The 22,310-nt window shown below is 49.5% G+C and overlaps 1 protein-coding gene and 1 long non-coding RNA gene across 2 annotated transcripts; one reads left to right on the forward strand and one right to left on the reverse strand.

Moving 5' to 3' along the window:
• Nucleotides 1–2,642: 2,642 nt before the first annotated feature.
• Nucleotides 2,643–6,563, reverse strand: LOC116635379. The gene is made up of 3 exons (XR_004300158.1): nucleotides 6,484–6,563; nucleotides 3,735–4,000; nucleotides 2,643–2,694 (listed from the first exon to the last, which is right to left on the reverse strand). It is a non-coding gene; the product is annotated as an uncharacterized LOC116635379 (long non-coding RNA).
• A 47-nt stretch (nucleotides 6,564–6,610) lies between these two features.
• On the forward strand, nucleotides 6,611–22,271 carry MRPS18A (mitochondrial ribosomal protein S18A). The gene is made up of 6 exons (XM_032409752.1): nucleotides 6,611–6,741; nucleotides 13,534–13,565; nucleotides 15,965–16,072; nucleotides 18,457–18,580; nucleotides 18,823–18,892; nucleotides 21,866–22,271. The coding sequence occupies exons 1-6, from the start codon at nucleotides 6,630–6,632 to the stop codon at nucleotides 22,008–22,010; spliced, it is 591 nt and encodes a 196-aa protein (XP_032265643.1). The 5' UTR covers nucleotides 6,611–6,629; the 3' UTR covers nucleotides 22,011–22,271.
• Nucleotides 22,272–22,310: the final 39 nt, after the last annotated feature.

Here is a 22,310-nt window from a genome sequence, read left to right on the forward strand (position 1 = left end):
GCTAACCCATCCTCCCACCCCCCCTCCCCTCTAGAACCCTCAGTTTGTTTTTCAGAGTCCATCGTCTCTCATGGTTCTTCTGCCTTCAGCAGTTTTGTCTGGGGCCTCCCTTCCTCTGGCCTCACTTTCCTGAAAGGTTTTGAAGGCCCCTAAAGCCACCTCTCACCAATTTCACTTCTCTTTCATATATCCCCCCTCCCTCCAGCTGTTGTTCTGGCAGCAGCATGCCCTAGTGATCCAGCATAGAAACGAATCCATTTTGCCTTTTAATTAATCCCTTGTATGGTACGTTGAAGTTATATGATTTTTCTGAACATATTTTATTTTACTAATAAAAAATGCTTTTTAAAAAGGGGGGGAGGAAGCAAATAGATCCCAGGGCAATCGTCCAGTTCACATAATGTTTTTTTGTCAGACAAGAGCTTCTACCCCTTGAGAGTCTCCCCTGGTGCATGTAATCATTTGTTTGCAAAAGGCACACAGTAGCTGTTCAGTGGATACTTGCTGGCCCAATGAATCCATGAACAAATGAGGGGATAAGATGAATAACTTGGACAGAATCAAAGTCCCAGCGAGGAAGAGGAGCAACTCTGAAAAACCGATGGAAAGCCCTGAATTGCCCAGGACTCTAGACATAGCCTAGTTGTTTCTAGGCCCATTGAGTCAAACAGGGCATGCCTGTAGAGAGGCCACCACCAAGCAAGGGGTTCTTTGCCCAAGGTCTCCTCACCCACCCCCATTCATACCTGTTTGGAGGCAGCAGCCCTGCCAGACCAGCAAGAAACTGCCCTTTTTTAAAGGTCACAGGAAACACAGGTGAGCAGCCAGGCGAGCCCAAAGCAGGCAGTCCCTGGCTGTCCCCCGCAACCTCTCACGCTCTCCGTTGAGGTGTTGTCCCTTCCCTCAACTGCACAAAGCCAGTTGGGGAGGAGGGGCAACTGCTGCAGATGAAACCAGACCCTTCTTGGGAGGTTCACAGCCTGGGCTCCTGGCCTGGGCAGGGCAGGCCACGTGTTGTTATGGTTGAGTCAACCAGCTGGGAATCAGCAGGGGTTTGTAAGGAAACCACATTAATTAGGAGAAAGCAAACATGACAGTCATTCACTCTGTCAGCCTTTTCCCCTGGCTTCTCTTGCAGCCCCCTCCCACCCTGGTCTCTAGCAGATCAGCTCCCTCCACCTTCCCGCGCCTTTTCACTGCCTCTGTCATTCACAGGGAACATCTGTGTGGCTCTTGGCTCTGACCCATTCTTCCTGGGCGAGGTGGGAGGAAGGCTGGAAGAGCATCTTCATCCACAGCTGGGACCAGAACTTCCTCAGCCCCAAAGCCATAGACAGGCTGACCCACCCATGGCTTCCCAGTTTCTTGTCTTTGCTCTGGCCCCAGCTGGCTGGCCTGGTGGCTGGGAGCAAGTCTCTAGACCAGACTGTTTCTGCTGCTAGTGTAAGTTTCTCTTGGCAAAATGAGCATTTCTGGTCTCATCTCTTGTGAATGTTTCCCCAAACATCTTCATTAGGACAGTTTATTGGGGATGTGAGCTATCTCCAGACTTAAGATATAGGATCCAGGACAAGTAATGGACAAAAGAAGGAAGACTTCCCTGGCAAATGGGGTGGAAGCAAGGGGGCTGGGCTCCTCAGAAGAAGGGATGGATAGGAAATTTTGTCAAGCTAAGGAGTGGCTGGTTCAGCAGCCTCCCTTCTCTCATCTCCATGTATCCCAGGGTCACTGCTGCTCTTCAGGGTCCAGAACTGCTAATGTAGATGCACAAAGCTCGCCCCAGGCACCAGAGTGACTCTGCCAACAGCCCCAGAGGCCCTGGCTCTTGAAAAGACCCTTCCTTTGCATAGCAGCTATCATTCTGCAGCCCCCAGAGAAGGGCCCTCACTCCCTCTTATTCCACAGCACGGTTTTACTTTAAAAAAAAAAAAAAAATCCAGGGGCGCCTGGGTGGCTCAGTCTTTAAGCGTCTGCCTTCGGCTCAGGTCATGATCCCAGGGTCCTGGGATCGAGCCCCGCATCGGGCTCCCTGCTCAGTGGGGAGTCTGCTTCTCCCTCTCTTACTCCCCCTGCTTGTGTTCCCTCTCTCGCTGTGTCTCTCTCTGTCAAATAAATAAATAAAATTTTTAAAAAATTAAAAATTAAAATTTAAATTTAAAAAAAAATCCATGGGCGCCTGGGTGGCTCAGTCAGTTAAGCATCCAACCCCTAGTTTTGGCTCAGGTCATGATCTCAGGGTCATGGGATCAAGCCTTGAGTCTGGCTCCATGCTCAGTACAGAGTCTGCTTGAGATTCTCTCTCTCACTCCCTCTCCCTCCTCCTCCACCCCTCCTTGAGCTCTCTCTCTCTCTCTCTCTCAAATAAATAAATAAATAAAATCTTTTTAAAAAAGTCCACAACACACCCAACTGGGAACGGGGTATGTAAGACTCACTGATGAAATACAAAATGCTATTTTTGGAATAGGGAGATAGGTCTTAGAAAATATGTTCAAAGTAAAAGCAACTTAAATTCCTAGCAATTGGGGATATGACACTTCCAGACAATGAAATAGTATACAGCCATTTAAAATAATGCTAAGGGACAGAAAAAGAGACCAAATAGAAACTCCAGAAACAGATCTAAACCAGATAAAATGCAATGAGGGAATATGTGATGTTTTTAATAAATGGTGCCAGGTCAGTTAAATATTCCTAAAAAAAAAAAAAAAAAAAAAAAGAATCTTAATCCCAATCTCATATCATATAATAAAACAATTCTAGGTGAGTTTTGATCTAATTAAAAGGTAAAACAATACAGTTTTTGGAAAAAAAACATAGAACATCTTCATGATTTTGAAAAGGAAAAAATTTAAATAAGAAACCAAAGGGGCACCTGCTGGCTCAGTTGTTAGTGTGTGACTCTTGATCTCTGCATCATGAGTTCGAGCCCCAAGTTAGGCATGGAGCCTACTTAAAATACCAAAAATGCCAACCACAAAAGAAAAAACTGATAAATTACACTATATTAAACAATTTAAGGGGTGCCTGGGTGGCTCAGCTGGTTAAGTGTCTGCCTTTGGCTCAGGTCATGATCCCAGGGTCCTGGGATCAAGCCCCACATTGGGCTCCCTGCTCAGCAGGGAGTCTGCTTCTCCCTCTACCCCTCCCCACTGCTCATGCTCTCTCACTCACTCTCTCTCTCAAATAAATAAATAAAATCTTTTAAAAATTTTAAAATACTGCTCATCAAAACAATATATTACAGAAGGCAACTCAGCAAGGAAGATGACATTTGCTGTACTTATATCCAACAAAGGACAAGTATCCAGAATATATAAAGAACTTCTACAATCAATAAGAAAAATACAGGCAGGGATGCCTGGGTGGCTCAGTCGGTTAAGCATCTGCCTTCGGCTCAGGTCATGATCTCAGGGTTGTGGGATCAAGTTCTGCATTGGGCTTCTTGCTCAGCAGGGAGTCTGCTCCTCCCTCCTCCTGCTGTTCCTCCTGCTTTATACCCTCTCCCTCTCCCCCCTCTCTCTATTACAAAAAAATAAATAAAATCTTGGAAAAAAATCACTTCATTGAAAAAAAAATAAAGGCAACCCAATATAAAATGGGCCAAAGACTTGAACAGACATTTTACAAAAGAAAGTATCTAAAGGACATAAACATATGAAAAATGATTCATCTTCATTAGGCATCAGAGAAATGTAAATTAAATACACAATGAAGTCCTATGACATACTCACCAGAATGGCCAAGATGAAAAGCACAAAAAATATCAAATATTGATAAAGATGTGGAGCAACAAGAACTCTTATACACAACTGGTACCAAATAAACTGTTTTAAATAAACTATCTAGTATCTAAGTACATATATACCCTATGATCCAACAGTTCCACTGCTAGATATATTCCTGAGGGATGTCTGTTCTTGTGTTCACCAAAAATCATACAGAAGAGTGTTCATCGCAGCACAATTTATAGTAGTCCCAACTGGAAAGTATCCAAATCCTATTAACAAGAGAAAGGATAAATTGTAGTATAACCGCAGTGGAACATTATATAGCAATGAGAATGCATAAATAACAACTACACATAACAATATGGGTGAATCCCACTCATGTTGTTGATGAGTAGATGAAAGCAGACACAAAAGAGCACATGCTATGTAGATTCTATTTATACAAAGTTCAAATGCAGGAAAAAGTAAATTATGATGCCAAAAATTAGGATAATGATTACCCTTGAAGAGGGGATAATGTCTGGAAGGGGACACCACAGGGTCTTCTGAATTGCTATTAATGTTCTACTTGGTGGTGTGGATAGTGTATTCCCTTTGTGAAAATTCATCAAGCTGCACACTGATAATTTGTGTACTTTCTTATACAGGTTATTCTTTGTTTAAAAAAAATTTTTTTTTATTTTTTTTAAGGTTTTTATTTGACAGAGAGATCGAGAGAGAGCACAGGTAGGCTGAGCGGCAGGCAGAGGGAGAGGGAGAAGCGGGCTCTCTGCTGAGCAGGGAGCCCGACGCGGGGCTCGATCCCAGGACCCTGGGATCATGACCTGAGCTGAAGGCAGCTGCTTAATCGACTGAGCCACCCAGGTGCCCCTAAAAAAATTTTTTTTAAAGCTAGTCTCCTGAGCAAAATCTGGTCTCAAAGAATTTTTTTTCATGTAGGGACTAATAATAAATAGGTTCAGAAAAATAAGATATTGCAAAGTATTATTTCAGTATTATTTCATTTTGCTAAATGTAAATAATGTTTAACTCTGGATTATGGATGATATATATATATTTTTTTTTTTTTTTGGATGATATATATTTACTTTTTACTTTACTGTTTTATTTTTTCTACAGTAATCACATTACTTGTCATTGTATAAAATATAAGTTGTTTCTTAAAAGAAAATTTGATTATAATAAGTCAGGATAAGATAATGAAGAGAGGGTTGGCACTCAAATACTTTAGCTCATTGTGTCCAAAATAAGCTCTGGGTGGAGGCTCTCTTACTGCCCTGGTTGCTACTGGATCATCAGAAGCTGGGGACTTGTAAAGAAACAGGGGATATGGTATAAGCAAGAAGGGCTCAAGGTCATCATACAGAAGGAAAGTGGAAGCTATAGGAAAAGCCAAGGCTTTCCTGATCCTGGCCAGGACATCTTGAAAAATACCCCACCAAAACCCTCTCCACGACTCCTAATTCATGTGTCTGTCTCATTCACCCATACCGATCTTTCTCTCCAGGATCTGCCTTTGCTGAATGTGATGTTTTATGGTAACCCGATGCCATATTTCTACTGTTTTCCTTGTCTATGGCGATATCACTCAAGCTCCCCATAGAGCAGCTGTTCTGCATCTCCTTAGTCCACCAGGGTGACAGTCCCAACTGGAAGATGGGCTCCTTCCCTCCCCTTTATCAGGAAACATTTAATACTCTGCCATTTAATGAGCCTGATTTTTCCATCTATGAGTCAGGGTAGGATAACTAGAAAATCCCCTTTCAGGTTTATTTTGGAGGGTGGAAAAGAATATCCTATTCACCAAGTGGAAGAATTGAGCTGTGTATATTTCTTATGTAGCTCTAGGGGAGCATCCTATATATCCTGCAAATCCAAAAGAGGGAAAACTGGGCAGTTGTGTTTTCTTTATAGCACTACAAGCTTCTCATTATGAAAGTACATCAAACGTATGAAAAGTACCTAGCACGAGGGCCATCTCAGTAATTGCCTTATTAATTAGCTTTTGTTTATTGAGCACTTAGGTCTTATCTCATCTAATCTTCACAACCCTATGAGATAGATTCTACTCATTCATTGCACTTATTGTGTTTCAGCACTGCATTAACTGCTGAAGATATAAGTCAACAAAAAAACAGTATTTCTGCCTTCATGGAGTTTACAGTCTGGTGAAGAGACACGTATTATACAAATAGAGGTAAAACCCCATTATGCCAAGTACTAAAATGGAGAGTTATCTGGTGCTGAGAGCCAGTAATAGGGAGGTTAAGGAAGACTCTAATGTGGAAGTAAATTTTGAGCTGAGCTCTGAGAAATAAGGAGTTTAGCAGGTGGCCAAAGAGCACGTAGAGGAAATAGCTATGCAAAGGCCCTGGGGCCAAAGGTAAGTGTTAAGTATAGGAGAATGAAAGACAAGTGTGTTTGGGGGGGTGGGGAGGACACAGATTGGTGGAGAAGTTAGGAATTAATTCTATCCCAGGTCTGCCTGATACCTGACGTTCCAGAACTAGAGTCCTAACGATCTCAAACTACTGTACAGGTCTAGTCTTAGCCATAAGAGGCAGAAAATCCACATCTGACTTGAAGAAAAAGCTTTTAAGTAAATAGGGGTGGTGTATGTGATTTTACAAAGAAAGCCTGTGAGGGTACGAAAGCGACCTGACACTTCGAGGACCGGCAGACGGGAGCCAGAACACCTGCCCTAGACCCTCAGAACGAAGCACAGGCTTAACACAGAAAACTCTAGGCTTACCCCTCCGTGGGACAGACTAGGGAAAAAGAAGTGCGAGAGTATCCGAGCGAGAAGCCCACAGCCGCACACTTCCTGCTCACCACTGCGGCTGCGCGCGCGCCGTTCCGGAAGCGGAAGTGCACAAGAGGTCACCGTTGGCTTTCAAGATGGCGGCCCTCAATGTGATGGTGTATCCCTGTGGACGGCTGCTCCGAGGGCTCCTGGCTGGCCCGATCGCGACCAGCTGGGCTCGGCTTCCAGCTCGCGGGTTCAGGGAAGGTTAGTCCTGGGTCCCGGTTATCTCCCAAGGTTGAGGAAAAGACCAGTGGAGTTTGCTTTCTCCAGCCCCCGTGTACTCCCCTCCCTCCCTTTCCTTCGCGCGGTTCTGAAACCCGGGAGATGCTGGCGCTCCGGGGGTGCTTGAAAGCCCTTTCCAGACCTTGATGCTATTATCTTGACCTCCCACCGCTCGCGAGTGTTCTTACTGGTGGGGGCGGGGAAGGACGGAAAGAAAGCCCTGCTTAGTTAGCAGGGGCAGGAAGAAACCTGGCCCGGGATTCAGACAAGTTTTTGGTAAAGGTTAGCGTGTTAGTTTTGCTTTCTGTATTCTCTCAGCCGCCGCCTCCTTTGTTAAAAAAAATCCCTGGACCATGAGAGAAGGACATGTGGCTATCCTTCCCAGGGCCTCCCTTTCCAGTTTCTCATCTGAAAATGCTGTGCTCTGATGGCGTCTTTTTCTGCCCCGGCCCCTAGTCTCCCAGAGAGGTGGAAGCTAAGGTGGAAAAGCCATCGAACAGCTGAAACAGAGACAAATGCTGGATGGTGGTTCTCCTTTTCATTAATCTTAAGCCTTGAAAGGCAGCCTGATTATAGTCTTGAACTGGGAGCTTACTGAAGGCCAAATACTGTACTTCAGACTGTCAAAGGATTCTGGAAAAAGAGAAAATTCAGCCCTTTTCCTGAGAAGTTGGGTTCTAAAGAGATGATATGTATACTGTCCAGTAAATGCAAGTTAGGTATTTACATGATTAACTACAGGGAGATTTGGTTACCAGAAACAGAAACCCAATTGGAAGTTTTAATGAGGGGAATGTGTCTTGAACAGGCTTTTAAAAGGATGGAATCTCGCAAAGAGTGAAAAGGTCTGTCAGGACGCAGCCTTCCTTTGTGCACTGCTGGAAGCCAGAATGGATGAATGATGTGCAAAAGAACTGATGTGGGTTTGTTTGTTTTTAAGATTCTGGCATGGTATTGGCCAACGTATCCTTTAAAGTTGAGAGGTGCCGAGAGGAAAAGAGTGATCATTGTTGTCAGAGGGAGCAGAAAAGTCCAAAGAGAGGAACCTAAAGAGGAGTCCATTGGATTTGTCTCAGAAAGAAAGCTGTTTCGGCTTTCAAACAGCAGTGGCAGACAGGGCTCCTTGTAGGCCCAGGCGCAGCGCAACCAGCTGGACTCGACCTCCATCTGGCAGATTCAGGGGAAGGGAGGGCTGGATCCCAGTTTGGGGAAATCAAAGAGATATTTCATGAAGAAATGAAAATAGGTATATTAGAAGAATTTAGCTATGAAGGAAAGATGGAACATATAGTAGAAAGAACAACAAAATCCAGATACTGCGTGGTTAATATTAGATAAACTAATCCATTAATAAAGAAAGGTACCAAAGAGATCATGCTGATGATAGGAAGGACATGGTAAGATGTTTCATCTATACCCTGCTGCAAAATAAGCATATACCCTTAACATTTTTGAGGGTGTCTCCAAAGTGTCAAGCTCTAATAGCTGTAATTTACATATCCATTGTGAAATTCAGAGTTGAAAACAGTTCTTTGCTATGTTCCCAGAGAATGGGGAAGAGGAATAGTTTTTTTTTTTTTTTGTCTGTCTGTTTGTTTACAAAAGAATATTTGAGATTGGAATTTTTTCAGTTGGAGATTTTGTGAATTGATGGACTGTATGATCATATGGGTCTTTGAACTTCTTTCCATAAATACCTGGGTTGGTAACTCTTCTCTTACTTGCTGTCAGACCTAAAAGCTAAATAATTGAATTGATGTGATCTTACATGAAGGCACTACCGTATTCTTTATTCTGCTTGAGAACCACCTGTCTTCAAAGCCTTTAAATGAAAAAACTTTGTCTTGATATACTACCTTCTATGTGTAAGGTGTAAAATATTAAATATGTAGTTAATTTAGACTGCCCGGTCCCGGCTGGTATATTTGACACCCAAACAATATTGTACACACAGAATTTAAAGTTGTGGGCAGGAAGCTGGATGTTTGCTGAAAATATTCAAGAGTATCAAATAGCATTACTTAATTTTAGTCAGAGTTTATGAGCACCCAGCATTCCATGCTCTTGCCTGTAGAGACTCTCAGGCTAAAGCAGTGGTTCTCAGTTGGGGGGCAGTTTTGTCCCCTGGGAACATCTGGCAATGTCTAGAAGCATTTTTGGTTGTCACAACTGGTATTCCTGCCATCTGGTGGGCAGAGGCCTGGGATGCTGCTCAACATCTTACAGTGCCCAGGACGTCCCCCTCCCCCGCCCCCAAACAAAGGACTGCCTGGCCTGAAATGTCAGTTGTGCTGCTATTGAGAAAGCCTGGTTGAAAGTTTGATAAGAGGGACACACAAAGGCAAGAAGGATAGTGGAAGGAACAAAAGTGAAGGAAGACAGAAATGGAAATTGGGGTTTAGTCTGTGCCTGCTACAAGCACTGTGCTAGGTTTTCCACATACATTTATTCCGTCTTCTCAACAGTCTTTAAAGGCAGATATTACTGACAAATTACTGAGGAAATCTGGCCCAGAGGAGTTCAGTAGCTGCCCCGGATCACCCAGCTAGTAAGTGGTGGCATTGGAAGTAGAACCAGCACTCCTCCCTCTCCACCACTAAGACTGCCATGGTACGCCATGGGAGGGCTGCCCTGTGGTTCTCCCACCTGAAAGCTTTCATCATTTAACTTGCTGAAGACGGTGTAGTGCTTTTTATGGGAAAGATTGTGTTAGATCTCATTCCTGCCTTCCCACTCTTGGGAAGGAAATGTATTTCAAACAAAAGCACATGTGACTCTGAATTAACAGGGCTCATCTATCGGAAACTAGTGCAGAGCGTGTTGAAATGAGTAAAGGCTGAAGGGAATTTTCTTCATCTCTTCCAGTTAGCTGAGGGGCTTTCTGGAGGACCTAGCATTTCAGACAGGGACGCACCTGGCAGGATGGGCAGCCCTGTACTAAAAGCTTTGAGAGGGGAGTGTGTGAGTTGGGGGCCTCAAAGACTTCAAGGGACATAGTCCAGAGGAACCTGCTAGTGGAAAAAGCCTAGTGCAGAGGGACATTCCCTCAGAGGTCCAGGGGAAAGAACGGGATAGGTGATTGGAGAATCAGAAAACTTGAGTAGTAGAATTAAAGATGAACAGAGGGAAGTGGGGAAGGAGTTTGAGAAAAGTAGTCAACGGCCGGAAGTGCAGCCACATGTCCCAAACACACACTCCACTCTCTGGTCCTCCGCCAAGACTTGTGAGTGGTGCCTTTTAGCCATCAGTGACTCTGTTCTGTCATTCTCTGCTTGGTACTTGGTTTCCATGGATCCTTTCCAAGAAGGACTTGGTTTCTGGGCACTTCCTATAGCAGCGCCCTCCACATCATTCATGAGTCCTCCCTTCCTCCTTCACTAAACAGTTGGGTCTTGATACTGCTGCATTTCACTGTGTCTGTTTATGTGGCCATCGAGGTCTTTCTGCGTTCACTACAATCTCAGCCCAGCACTGTTTGCTCTAGACTGTTACAATTCAGTTATCTTGGACTCCATCCTAAGCGAGTATTTATTGAAGTACTCAAAGGACCTCTTTACGAGGCGTAGACTTTTATTGTACTGAAGTTCCCATACTTGGTTTCGTTCCCTTTTCTCCTCTGGGGTAAAGACTGTCTTCCTATTCTGTTGTAGCCCTCCATAGTAGGTGGGGCCGGGCTGTACTCCCTGGGGGCTCAGCAAATGTGTTGTCTCACGTGGGACGGGTTATTTGATGTGTATGAGAGAAGTGCTGGTCTTAGAAGATTTGGCCCCTAACTCCAGTTTAGAAACTCCAGTTTCATGTTTTTCCTTAGTTTACATCATAATAGCCATATTTCAGAACACACGGGTGATTCCACCTTTTTCTAAACAAGTTGTCTGTCAGTACCTAAATGTCTTAGTCCAGTTTTTCATGGTTACCCCCATCTTGAGTGGTGAGGAGGCCAGGAACAAAATGGATCTCAGGTTTGGTTTGGTTTTGACCTGTTTTTGTATGCACACTGGAAAGCAAAACTATTTTGATTCCTATCTCCTGTTTTCAGAGGCTTAAAATCTAGGGGTTTCTTGAGGTTCCACCCAGGCCTCCTGCCCCTGCACTGAGACACCGTCCTCATCACTCTCAATCTTGTACGAGTTCTCAGGTCATTCTTTCTGGTTTGACAAATTGTCTGTAGTAGATAAGCATCTGCCTATTGTCTTACCCCCTGGCATACAGTAAGATGATTCACTGGCTCAGGGTTGCTGTGTGGGGAGCTGGCAAACAGTGGAGCTGGCCAACAGTGGAGCTGGCCATAGGCTTTGATCTCTTTTCCAGGGGCCAATGGAATGACTTCAGGGTTTGATTCTTTGCCGGGAGTGATGTGTGTTTTGTTAGATTTGTTTACCTCATGGTTAGGACCCAAGTGCCTCCACAGAGAGGGGAACCACATGTTTATCCGCTTTTTGTTTCAGGCCATCTTCTCCTGCTGGCTCAAGTGGTACCAGGAATGTGTCTCTCCTTTTGTTTCCTCCCAGGATTCTTAGAAACTTCCCCCTCACCTGTTGCTGCTTAGATTTGGTTGCCTTCCATCCCTCTCCCAGGTTGGTTTTTTGCAAAGTTTCCGGGGTGCCTGGAAGCCCTGCTGAGCTGGGGCTCTGCCCTGCTTCTGCTCCCCCATGTCTGTAGGTTGACATATTCCAGTGACTGTCCCCCTGCAGCTGTGCAGGCCTCCCGACTGAGCACCAGGCTGAGTCTCACCCACATCCCGTTTAGGCTGGTCTGCGTTCCGAACAAGTAGATCCGTGTGTGGGGTGACGCATTTTCTTTTACAGGGAGAAAACTAGTTTGTCTTTGAATTGATTAGTTAACTACAGTGTTCTGGAGAAAGCCTCAGGGCCTTCCTGGCCATCGTGGCTTCTTTGTGTGTATCTGGAGTTGGAACACTGAGGGGCTCTCAGGTTGGTTGTTTTGGAGTAATGAGGCTTTATGAATGGCCTTACGCAGAAAACAAATGGACAATTCCAGGCAGTCTGTGTCCAATTAGGTGTTGGTCACAGAGCTCAGTGATCACAGATGCTGCCAAGGGCCTCCGGTTGGGTTAGAGTTGCCTCACTTTTTTCTTAGACATTCATTCTCTTTCTCTCTTTTTACTGTTTATTTTTAAAACTTCAGAAAATCCAGGCAGGCATAAAGAACAAAGTAAAAATCATGTACCGCCACCACCGAGAGGAAACCAGCATTACCATTTAGGTACACATGTTTGATTGTATGTGTGCTTATGAATATATTTCCAGGAAAAGGTCCATAACTTTCACTAGATTCTTAACATTAAGAATCTTAGGCTCTTTCTTTTTTTCCTTTCTTTTTTAAATATTTGTTTATTTATTTTTAGAGAAAGAGAGCGCAGGGGGAGGGGCAGAGGGAGAGAGAGAATCTCAAGCGGATTCCCCGCCGAGCACAGAGCCAGACACAGGGCTCGATCTCACGACCCCGAGATCATGACCTGAGCCAAAACCAAGAGTCCGACGCTCCACCAACTGAGCCACCCAGGCGCCCCCCCCCCCCCCCCCCCGCCCCGGAACCTTAGGCTCTTTCTAAGCTGCACTACTTCTTGCCTCGCTGAAGCTGAGTAAAACTACTTGTGGGAGCCCGGCTGCTGTTTCGATACGGTGTTTGTACGTAAGGAGACAGTTTGCAGTCTAGCTCTGCAGACCAAGGTTTTGTGTAGCAGTGATTAACAGTCAGAAGGGGCCGTGCTGACCGTTTCACGGTCTTGGTGCTAGCTAGCATTGACTGAGCATCTGCGTGCCGGTTCCCACGCTAACCGCAGTGGCTCCTCTCTTTCTAAAGACACTGGAGAACAAGGGGGAAGCTCCAAGAGCTTTGTTTGATTATATTGGCCAAACGTGCGCCATTGGCTTGGTTCTTCCTTGGAATATTCTTGAAGTTGTCATTCTTTATCCTGGTGAAGTAAGCGAGGAAATACATACAGCCTGAGGGATGTGTGCAACTTACCGTCCTGCCCTCGAGTTCTCCTCCGGGCAGAGCGCTGAGGGAGCCCCCCTCCGTTTGCACTTGCAGCGCTCTCCTGAGAACTCAGCCCGGGCCGGCGTCTGCAGGCCCCTCTCCCCCACCCCTGCCCCCACCTGCTCCCGCGTACATGCATAGCACAGTGCACCCTGCACGAGCCGCGTGCAGAAGGGCAGAGGATTTAACTCACACAGCTGCCTCTTAGAGCTCTAGCACGGCTCCCCGAGCCGAGTTCTGCGGGTGAGCTGCTCTCACTCCTTATCTGCCCTGGGGCCGCTGGAGCAGCCTTAGTTCAGGCCTGTATCAGAGACTGCACATTCTTCAGGGTCAGAAGCCATGTTTGTGTGATTCTCGTCATGAAAGGACACACGCAATGGGTACTTTTGAAGGTCTTTTAGATGCTTCCACTCCCACCCAGCCTAACTCTGAGGTCATTATTGCTAGCCACGGGAGGGCAGGATCTTGCCAATTCCCTTGGTTTAGAACCAAGATGAATCTTGGCTTAGAAAGACAAAAACAGTGTAGAGACCCTTAATCCCAGAGAGATGGTATTACTTGGGCATCTAGGCTTGCCCCCACCCAGCCTCGAGGGCATAGAGCCTTGGCACTTGGAGATGAACCCCGCACGCTTTCTTTCCCAGGTGGGGACCGTGGGAGAGTGCAGACCGAAGGCTCCGATTTTCTGCATGTGTAGAATTTGAGCTGTTATTTGAAACTCCCTGTTCCTTATTAAATGGCTGACCTGATTTTTCCCCTTTATCTCTGTAGTGGTGGAGATCCAAGAAGGGAAGACGACTACAGTAAGTATCATCAAATTGGCCACTTACAACCTCTTTAACTCTTGGAGCTGCTGGGGGGCGGGGAGGGGGGAGGAGGAAGGCCAACCCAAACTGGACTCCTGGCATCAGGAGCAGCTCCCTCTGTCACCATAAATCCCACAGTCTAACGTTTTTCAAGCCGTGTGCTGTCATGTGGTTGAATCAGGAACAGTCATCGTGCCTGGACTGAGGCATCCGTTGTTTGATTAAAGTGGCCTTTTGTATGATAAGGTCTCAGAGGTCTTTGGTGGGGATAAATCAGTTTTCCAAAGGGGAAACCAAGGCAGTGGTGAGAGTAGAGAGCCCAAGTAAGTTGACCCATGGCCGGGAGCCTGGACCAAGCTACTTCTTAAGTGATGCCATTAAAAGGTGACACTCTCTGGGCCCTGGGCTCACTGGCCAGCACGCTGGCTTGTCTGTTGGTTAAAAAGCTAGAATGATTCTTCATCCACCTACTCCCCCCTTTCCCTTGTTGGGCCCATCTCACCTCCCTTCCTCGGGGAGTCATGGGGCCTAGATTATCCTATAATCCCTGAAAGACAACGTTGTTTTCACATGGCCTTCCATGCTTCCAGGAAATCTCAGCCACTCCACGGAGCTCCCAGAAGCCTCCGTAACTTCCATGTCAACCAGGGATTTAACCCTTCTGGCAGCCAGCCAAGCTCGGTCCTCCCCCAAAGCAGTCTTAACCCCAGGACGAGCCCTTAGGGTTCCCTCTTTGGGTCTTCCCCAGAATACTCCTCAGCCTTTTCACTGCTTAGCCTCAAAACGGTTCTTTTTAGGGGGCCCCCATCCCCTTTGGGCACCTCTTTTGGTTCCCTTATTCAAAGCCAAAACAAGCATTCACCCTAGGAACTCCATGCTGGTGGAGAAAAATATATCTGCCTTTTGAGTATGGAGTGTTTCTCATGTGAGGCGTCAGTCTGCTATTTGCAAAATGAACATGGAGACATCGTGGCTCCGTGAGACCCACTGAGGGAGGGAAGGCCATCCGTGCCTCCAGGGAGAGCTTATCGCTGCGGCTGACCGGGCATTGCTCACTTTTTGGGGTCTCACTTTCTTCATCTATAACATAAGATCATGAATCTTCTTTCACGAGGTCTTGGGGGTGAAATGAGGTGATATGTTTGAACCGTTATTAGCACAGAGCCAGGCATGCAATGGGGAGTCAATAAATGTTAGCCGTGTCCCCCGCCAGGCCCACCGTAACCCCCTCCCAAGACCCAGCGTGCATCTCCACATTTTCCCTAGTGCACTTCTCCGTTTCTGGCGTGGCTGCGGTGGCCTTGGCAGAAAGTCAGGTAGCAGGACCCTGCACAGCCCCCTTTCCCTTTTGCCAGTTTCTCCCCCAGGAGACAGTATTACTTCCCTCCCAAAGCCTCAGACCTGTCCCAACTTCCCTCTCATAATCCATGGCCTCAATCAGCAAGGCTTTCTAAACTCCCCCTCTTGTAATCAGAGCCGCCTCCCAGATCATTGGCTTCTTGCACTTGGTAATTCCAAGGCTGTGTCACAGGATACAGAGCAATGGCGGAGGTCATTGCACACGTGGCCTCAGCAGGGTTTGAAAGGTGGCATCCAAAATGATAAAAGTGAGGAGGGCAGGCAAATATATCTTCCCATGTGTGTTTCTAAAAGAGCGAGCAAGGAAGCAGGCATGCACACGGTACCTGCTTGGAAGGGCGTAGAGTGGGCTCTCTCAGCCTCGAAGCTGCTGGCCTTTGGGGCTGGCTAGGGCTTTGTCGTGGGGGGCAGCATGGTTAGCAGCTTCCCTGCTGGATGCCCGGCGCACCCCATCCCCCAGCCATGACAGTCAGAAATGTCTCCGACATTGTCCAGTGTCCGCCGGGGGGAGGGGGGAGGTGGCAAAATCCTGCCTGGTTGGGAACCGCTGCTATAGACTGGCCTCTGTCACGTGAAGCTGGAAAGGGCAGTTTCCTCTGAGAAGGACATGGTATGTGGGATGGGAGGGAGACTTCCTTTTCACTGTGTATCCCTGCACTGTTGGAAACTTTCTACCTTGTGCAGGTATTACTTTTTTCCAGAGCGGGAAGCATAATGTTCTGGTGTTTTGTTTTGTTTTTGAGGAAGGAAGGGTAGCATTCAGCTGATAGAACAAACCGCTGCCTCTTGCCCCCAGCATTGTCTAATTGCCACGACGCTTGCATGCCACCAGGTCACGTCTCTGTGGCCACCCCGAGGTCCAGTATGCAATGGCTGCAGAACCACTGCCGCAGGGGAGGCGGAGAGACCTATTAGCCACTCCCACAGAGGCCCCCACAGATGAACTCTCCCCGGCATCTCACCATTTGGGGGGTTGCTCAAGGATCTGAGGCTCCACATGCCCTCTCCCTCACTGGCTGTCTTTCTCTTCCTCCTAGATCGAAGGCCGGTTAACGGGGACTCCCAAGGAAAGCCCAAGCCCCCCTAACCCCTCTGGCCAGTGCCCCATCTGCCGGTGGAACCTGAAGCACAAGTATGGCTATGAGGTGAGCTGAGCTGCGCGCAGACACGCTCTGCATGGCGTGGAGGTTGCAGTCCCTGGTTCACTTCAGCGGCTTCCCCACCCCCCAGCCACTGCTGCATCTCAACCCCGGCTGCCCCAGGAAGCTTTAAAATCCTCCTCGGGCCCCACCCGCAGACACTGACTGCGCTTGGTCTGGGTGGAGCCCGACCATCATTCATTTGTAAAGCTCCCCAGGTGATTCGACAGTGCTGCCAGGGTTGAGAGTCACTAATCCAGATCATGGCGCTGGTTGCAGGCAGTTCAGACCACCAGGGCCCTGTAACCCCGTCTTGCAGGGTGTGTTCCCAACAGATGGAATCAGGCTCTGGATTTGGCTTTCCTCCTTTTATAAGGAGGGTATATTTGGAGAGTCCTCACTGTGACCTGAGGACACATTACTGTCTCCCTCCATACTGGAGCTACAAAGACTCCCGTTTGCTCCAGCTCCTGTTCTCTCTGTTCTCTCCACGGAAAGATGCTGAGGGTGACTAAGAATGGGAACCCCCACAGTGCAGGCTCCGTGTCAGGCACTGTGGTACGCATTTACAGGCCCTCATTCACTTGGTTTTCACCATATCCCTATGAAGTAGGTACTGTTTTCATCCTTGATTTCCAGACGAGGAACTTCGAGGCATGAAAAGTTGATGAACTTGCCTCAGATCACCCAGCTAATATCAGAGCCAGGCTATAAACTCCAGGGATACAAAACCCAGGCAGAGCCTACTATCCTGACGACTGCTCTCCATCCTCGCTAGAAACAGGGCGGGCTTGGGGGAAGGACGCAGCCCTAGAGAAATCCATACTTGTCCTTCAGGGTTCTATTGGTGACATTAAGCACCCTATTTTTAGGTTTCAGGTGATTAGGCTCTGGGCCAGTTTGACCTGCAAGTTGTCCCTGTACCGCTCTGTGGAATGGGATGACTAAAGGCAGAGGTCCTGGTCAGGTGGTGGGAGCAGGAGCGGCCACATGCCCATGGGATCCGAACAGAATGACCCAACTAATCTCCTGGGCTGGGAGCCTTGGCTCCGGGCCACCGGGCGGGGAGGAGGGTGCTCCTTTCACTCTGCTCCCGGCTCTTCTGCTCATGGCTGCCCGGACTAATAGGAAACCTATAGGCCACAGGACAGTGTTCACAGCTTCTTGTGACATAGAAGTTAATGGAGTTGTGGCCGCACTTAGAATCCCAGCTGAAGATGGGGAAGTGAAGTCCACACCTGCCTAACCACCATGGGGCACTCCTTCTACCAGCCATTTCCAGGAAATGGACTTGGCTGTGTTTATCCAACAGACGAAATCCAATCCCCCCCGAGGTAAAGGCTACAGTTGTTTTCCTTTTACCCCTTTCCACTCAGGACACTGTTAGCCTGAGCTGCACAAAGCTGTCAGCTTGCTTGGCAGCCTACGGTGGGGGGCTGGGGCTGCAGGCCCAGTTTATTAGTCCTGGATAATCCAATCCAAGTTGTTTTCACCAGATTCTAAAGATTACAGGGGTGGGAATTGGGGGCCCGGGTCCCTCAGGAGCTGTCCAGTGATTAAAACAAATCTGCGGTTATACAACGAGGCGCCTGCCAGGGCAGCAGATCGGTTTGTGGGACAGGACTGCGAAGACGGGCATGGCGGGCCCCTCGGTGGGCGGGGCCCCCCTCTCCTTGGGGAAGCTGTGGCTTTTGTTTAACCCCCTCAGCCACCCTGTGAAAGTTGGAAGGGGAAGTGGTCTCTTGGCTTGATTTTGGCTGTGTTTATCCTTGTGCCCTCGACTCATCCAAAGCAGTCTGATGGTCCAGAGGAAGCCAGAGAATCCATTCACATCTGGCCATGGGGGCTTAGAAGATGTGGCTCTTAACGTCACCACCCCGATCCTCTCCTCCCCAGCTCGTACGCTGCCTGCGCTTGCAGGGGAACTGCAGAGGTGGAGGGGCTGTCTGTGCGGATTCTGGCCTGTAGGCTATAGGGGTGAAAACCGTAGTGGTTTTTCCCCCTTGTGTGGATATCTATGACACGCCCCCTACCTCACCCAAGGAGAATAACAGGCCTTTCATTACCAGGAGAGATGCTGCCCGTGCTCTAAAGATGAACACTTTTTGAAGAGTTTCTGTTCTGTAATCTCTCAAAGATTCTCATGGAGATGCTGGGAGCCCTTGGGGTTGGAAAATCTTACCAACTTGGGATTTAGATTTTGTTAGGGCAAAAATAGACCAGTGTGCAAAAGCTCTGTGTAGAGGGTGTGGTCCCTGGTTGGTTCCCGAGGGAGACATCAACCCCTTGGGGTGCTGGGGTAGGATGGCCTCCTCTGTAAGCCACGAGGCCCTGGTGTCCCGTTTCAGACGCCCACCGGCTGACTGACTGCAGTTTTCCGTTTCCCCTAGGATGTTCTGCTGCTCAGTCAGTTCCTCCGGCCTTGTGGAGGCATGCTGCCTCGAAGGATCACAGGCCTGTGCCAGGAAGAACACCGTAAGATTGAGGAGTGCGTGAAGATGGCCCACCGAGCAGGTAGAAGGCCCTCTCGGGGCGAAGAGGAGGGCAGAGGGCTACAGGCGCCATCCCCCCATCCCACCCCTTGCCGGCTGCCCCCTGGTCCAGCCCCTCCTGGAAGAGATAGGAACATCCAGAGTCTTCGCTGTACTCACCCCCCCCAGTGCCAGCCTCCCACCCCCCTTGGGCTTTCCGTCTACCCCTGAGAGCTGCAGAGGGAGCTGCAAGACCATCCCATACGTGCTCTTGTCTCTACTCAGGTCTCTTCCCAAATCACAGGCCTCAGCTTCCTGAAGGATTTGTTCCGAAGAGCAAACCCCAACTCAACCGGTAAGCAAAGCCAGGTATCGCCACCCAGAGCATTCTGCAGGCCCTCAGCTCTCACTGTCTGGAGCTCGTCCCACAGCCCAGGAAAGCTAGAGTGCTCCCTTGGCTGTCTGTTCCATCCCTCCCCGCGTGAGCACCCACCCCCTTCAGTCCCAGCACTGCTGGGTGGATCCTGTGCACACTTCTGTGCGTCTCCCCTGCTGGCCTCAGACTCTCTCCTCTTCCCTTCCCGGCTGGGCACTTAGCACAGGGGCACGAAGGGTAAGAAGGTCTGCCGGTTGGGCATTAGAATGTGCTAATCCCCGGTTTATGACATCATACTGGGTTGCTATGGGAATGTCAGAGCACTTCTACAAACTTTTCAGTATCCCAGCACGGGGTTATTAAAGGGCAAAATGAGGCCTTAGAAAGGGGAGGGCTCTTTGGGGTAGGGCCACCGCACATAGCCGTGCCCGTCACGCACTGCAGAACTTCAGCCTCCATAGCGCTCCCTAGGGTCGTGCGGTTAACCTGCACAGCTGCCCTGGAGCGGGCTGGGAGGTCCTGGGCTTTTGTAGAGTGGAGGAACGCCCCCAGACCCTGGAATCAATCAGTCTGCCTTCCAGCCAAAGCAGGGGGCCCCCTCTGGTGTAGGAGCAGATTCCCATCTCACCCTCAAACAGCCGTCCTGCCATGAGCTCCCTGTCCCCCCACCCCGGCCCCAACAAGACCACACTCATGTCCTCCCAGATCTGCAATAGCCCCTGCTCAAGAGTAGATCCAGGTCTATAAAATTGATTCTGGTCTTGTCTTCTTGTTCGCCCTGTCAACGGCCCCTCCCCTCTTCGGTCTGTCCAGCTACTACTGTAACTGCTCTCTCTAGGGGACCCAAGATGGCTGAAGCAGGGCAAGACAGCGCCTCCGCAGCCAACCTCCAAGGCTGATCCCCAACAAAATGCAGGCACGGAGGGTGGGGGGCCAGGCAAGTCCAGCTTCGGATGGCTGGACTGGGGGTGCAGGGCCAGAGCTGGGTCTTCACTGACACCTCGCCAGCACCCTGGCCCCATGCCCATCTCCACCTGAACCTCCCACATGGCTAGCTGGGCCATCTGCCAGCAGCCTGGGGGAGCAGGACATATTAACCTCTTCCTGTCTTTCCCGCTTGTGCTCTGGACCATTTGGAAGTTGAGCCCACCCTCCCGTCTGACTTGTAAAGAGACAGCAGCAGGCCTAAGGACATAATCCATCCTGCCCTCAGGCCTTTGAAGCAAGGCCAGGCTCCCTCCCATATATCCGGTGTCCTTTAACGTGACACAGGATTGATGATGTGTAGGGGCTCTTGGGTTGCAAAAGGCCACTCTAGGGGGGAGGGGGAGTCCTGGCTACGAAGGAGTGTGATTCTCTTGCATCAAGGGACTTTATGATTCCATCCAGAGGTCCTTGAGCTGCCGTGGACTGGCCCAGGCTCTGCTGGGCCCTAGGGAGCCACACTTCCTCCTTCCCCTGCCCCTTCAGGAGAGGTACGAAGGAGCCTTGGTTCTTCCTAGAGCTGGAGGGTTGCCCCGAGAGCTAACTGGAGGCCACTAACCACTGCCCCCCACCCCCACCCCCAGCTGGCTGTTTCGGGTGGCACGGGCATCAGGCCCAGGGCTAGCTGAAGCCCAGCTTCCCTCCGCTCTCTCCAGGGCAGGGGGAAAACAGCCTGAGGGCAGCAGCTTTGGACAAGCTGGTCAGCCTCAGGCTCTCCCGGGGTCTTTGATCCCACTGCGCGTTTCTTTTAGGGAGCCTGCTCCCACTCTCTGTTTCTTCCCCCACCCCCTCTGAAAACTGGGAGATGCCGGCTCAGGGGCCTGCCAGGTGCTCCCTCACTTCACCTTCACCTTCACGCTTCTGTTAGCCCGGCACCACCATAGAGAAGCCAGCCGTCGGCCCCACCCACTGCACAGAGGCCTTCCTGTTCGGGGGCATTGAGAGGGACAGCACACGTGGAGAGCACCCCCTCCCTGCCCACCTCATACTTGGAATGTAGGCTAGCACTTCCCACAGCTTTTTACTGCCTCGCAGAGCTGTTCCCTTTGCTCAGGACTAAGAGCAGGAAACCAAGGTCCAGGGAAGGGGAGCTCAGTTGAAATATGTAAATCAGTAATCATTTTTTTTTAGTTTTATCTAAAAATTCTCAACCAAGGTGATTAATTTTTTAAATGAAAAAGTCTCTCATGCGAGGGTCTCTAGCGGCTGCTGGGTTGAGCCCCAGCCTAGAGTGGAGGCAGGAGAGGAGCCTGGCTTTGCCATGGCTGAGCTTTGAGGACGAAGGGTGGGCCTCTCTGGACAGGATCCAAGTTGCATTCTGGATGGAGTAAACCCCAGTCCCAGCCGGCATGAGCCACTTTTCTGGGAACTGTCAGGGCCCTGGCCATCCCCAAAGGAGGCCAAAGGACTGTGGGCGGCAGCCATCTTTCCCCACCCCCCTCCTACTTACAGGAACCTTCCTGGGCTAGGTCTGTACCACGGGCCCTCACCCTTGGCTCCCATTATGAGGGTGAGGGGCAGGGGCCCTACACCAGTGATGACCGCCCAGGGGAGCTCCTGGAAGGCTGGGGTGACAGAGTGAGCCAAGTGGGGAAGAGGGAAGGATCTCTCCAGGCCTTACATCAGCCTCTCCTCTCCCCATGACTGAGGCCAGAGAGGAATGATCTGCTTTCTGGGCAGCCTCTTCCTCCACCTCCTCCCCCAGCAAGTATACACACAAACATTGACAACTCATAAAGATCAAGGGAGCGCGTGGCCCTGGGCTGCCTGACCCTGGCCACACACGCTTGCGGCAGCAAGAGCCCAGCCCATCTGTTTACGGCACACTCAGCCATTGCTCCCAGGAAAAGCCCCTGCTCCTCGAGAAGGGAAACTGGTGAAAGGCTTTGGCCCGAGGAGACACGACCCATTGTCCCAGCTCCAGCATGCGCCCCCCAGCCCTCACAGCCACCTCCCTACCCTCCACAGGTACCTGACGCGCTGGTCTCCACGCTCTGTCAAGCCCATCTATAATAAAGGCCACCGCTGGAACAAAGTGCGCATGGCCGTGGGGTCACCCCTCCTGAAAGACAACGTCTCCTACTCAAGAAAGCCTCTGATGCTGTATCACTGACTGGGAGCAGGGCTCCCTGAGAACGTGACCAGAGCGCCCGCACTCCAGCCCCATCCCGCCATGGCGGCCCAGCTCCTCCGGCAGGTGCAAGAGGCGGTGGGACTGACTTCAGTGCCCCCAGCCCGCCTGGCAACAGCACCGGGAAGATGGTTGGGTCCCTGAGCAGCAGCGGTGGTCTCATGACCACCGTGGGCCATGTTCAGTGCGGGGGAACAGGAGTTCTCCCCAAAGGAATGTCATAAACCAGGCTCATGGACTCTTGCCACTGGGTGTGTGCTTGCTGCCTGGGAAGTGCAGGGG

This window comes from Phoca vitulina, unplaced genomic scaffold (genome assembly GCF_004348235.1).
Source record: "Phoca vitulina isolate PV1807 unplaced genomic scaffold, GSC_HSeal_1.0 scaffold11, whole genome shotgun sequence".
Taxonomy (NCBI): domain Eukaryota; kingdom Metazoa; phylum Chordata; class Mammalia; order Carnivora; family Phocidae; genus Phoca; species Phoca vitulina.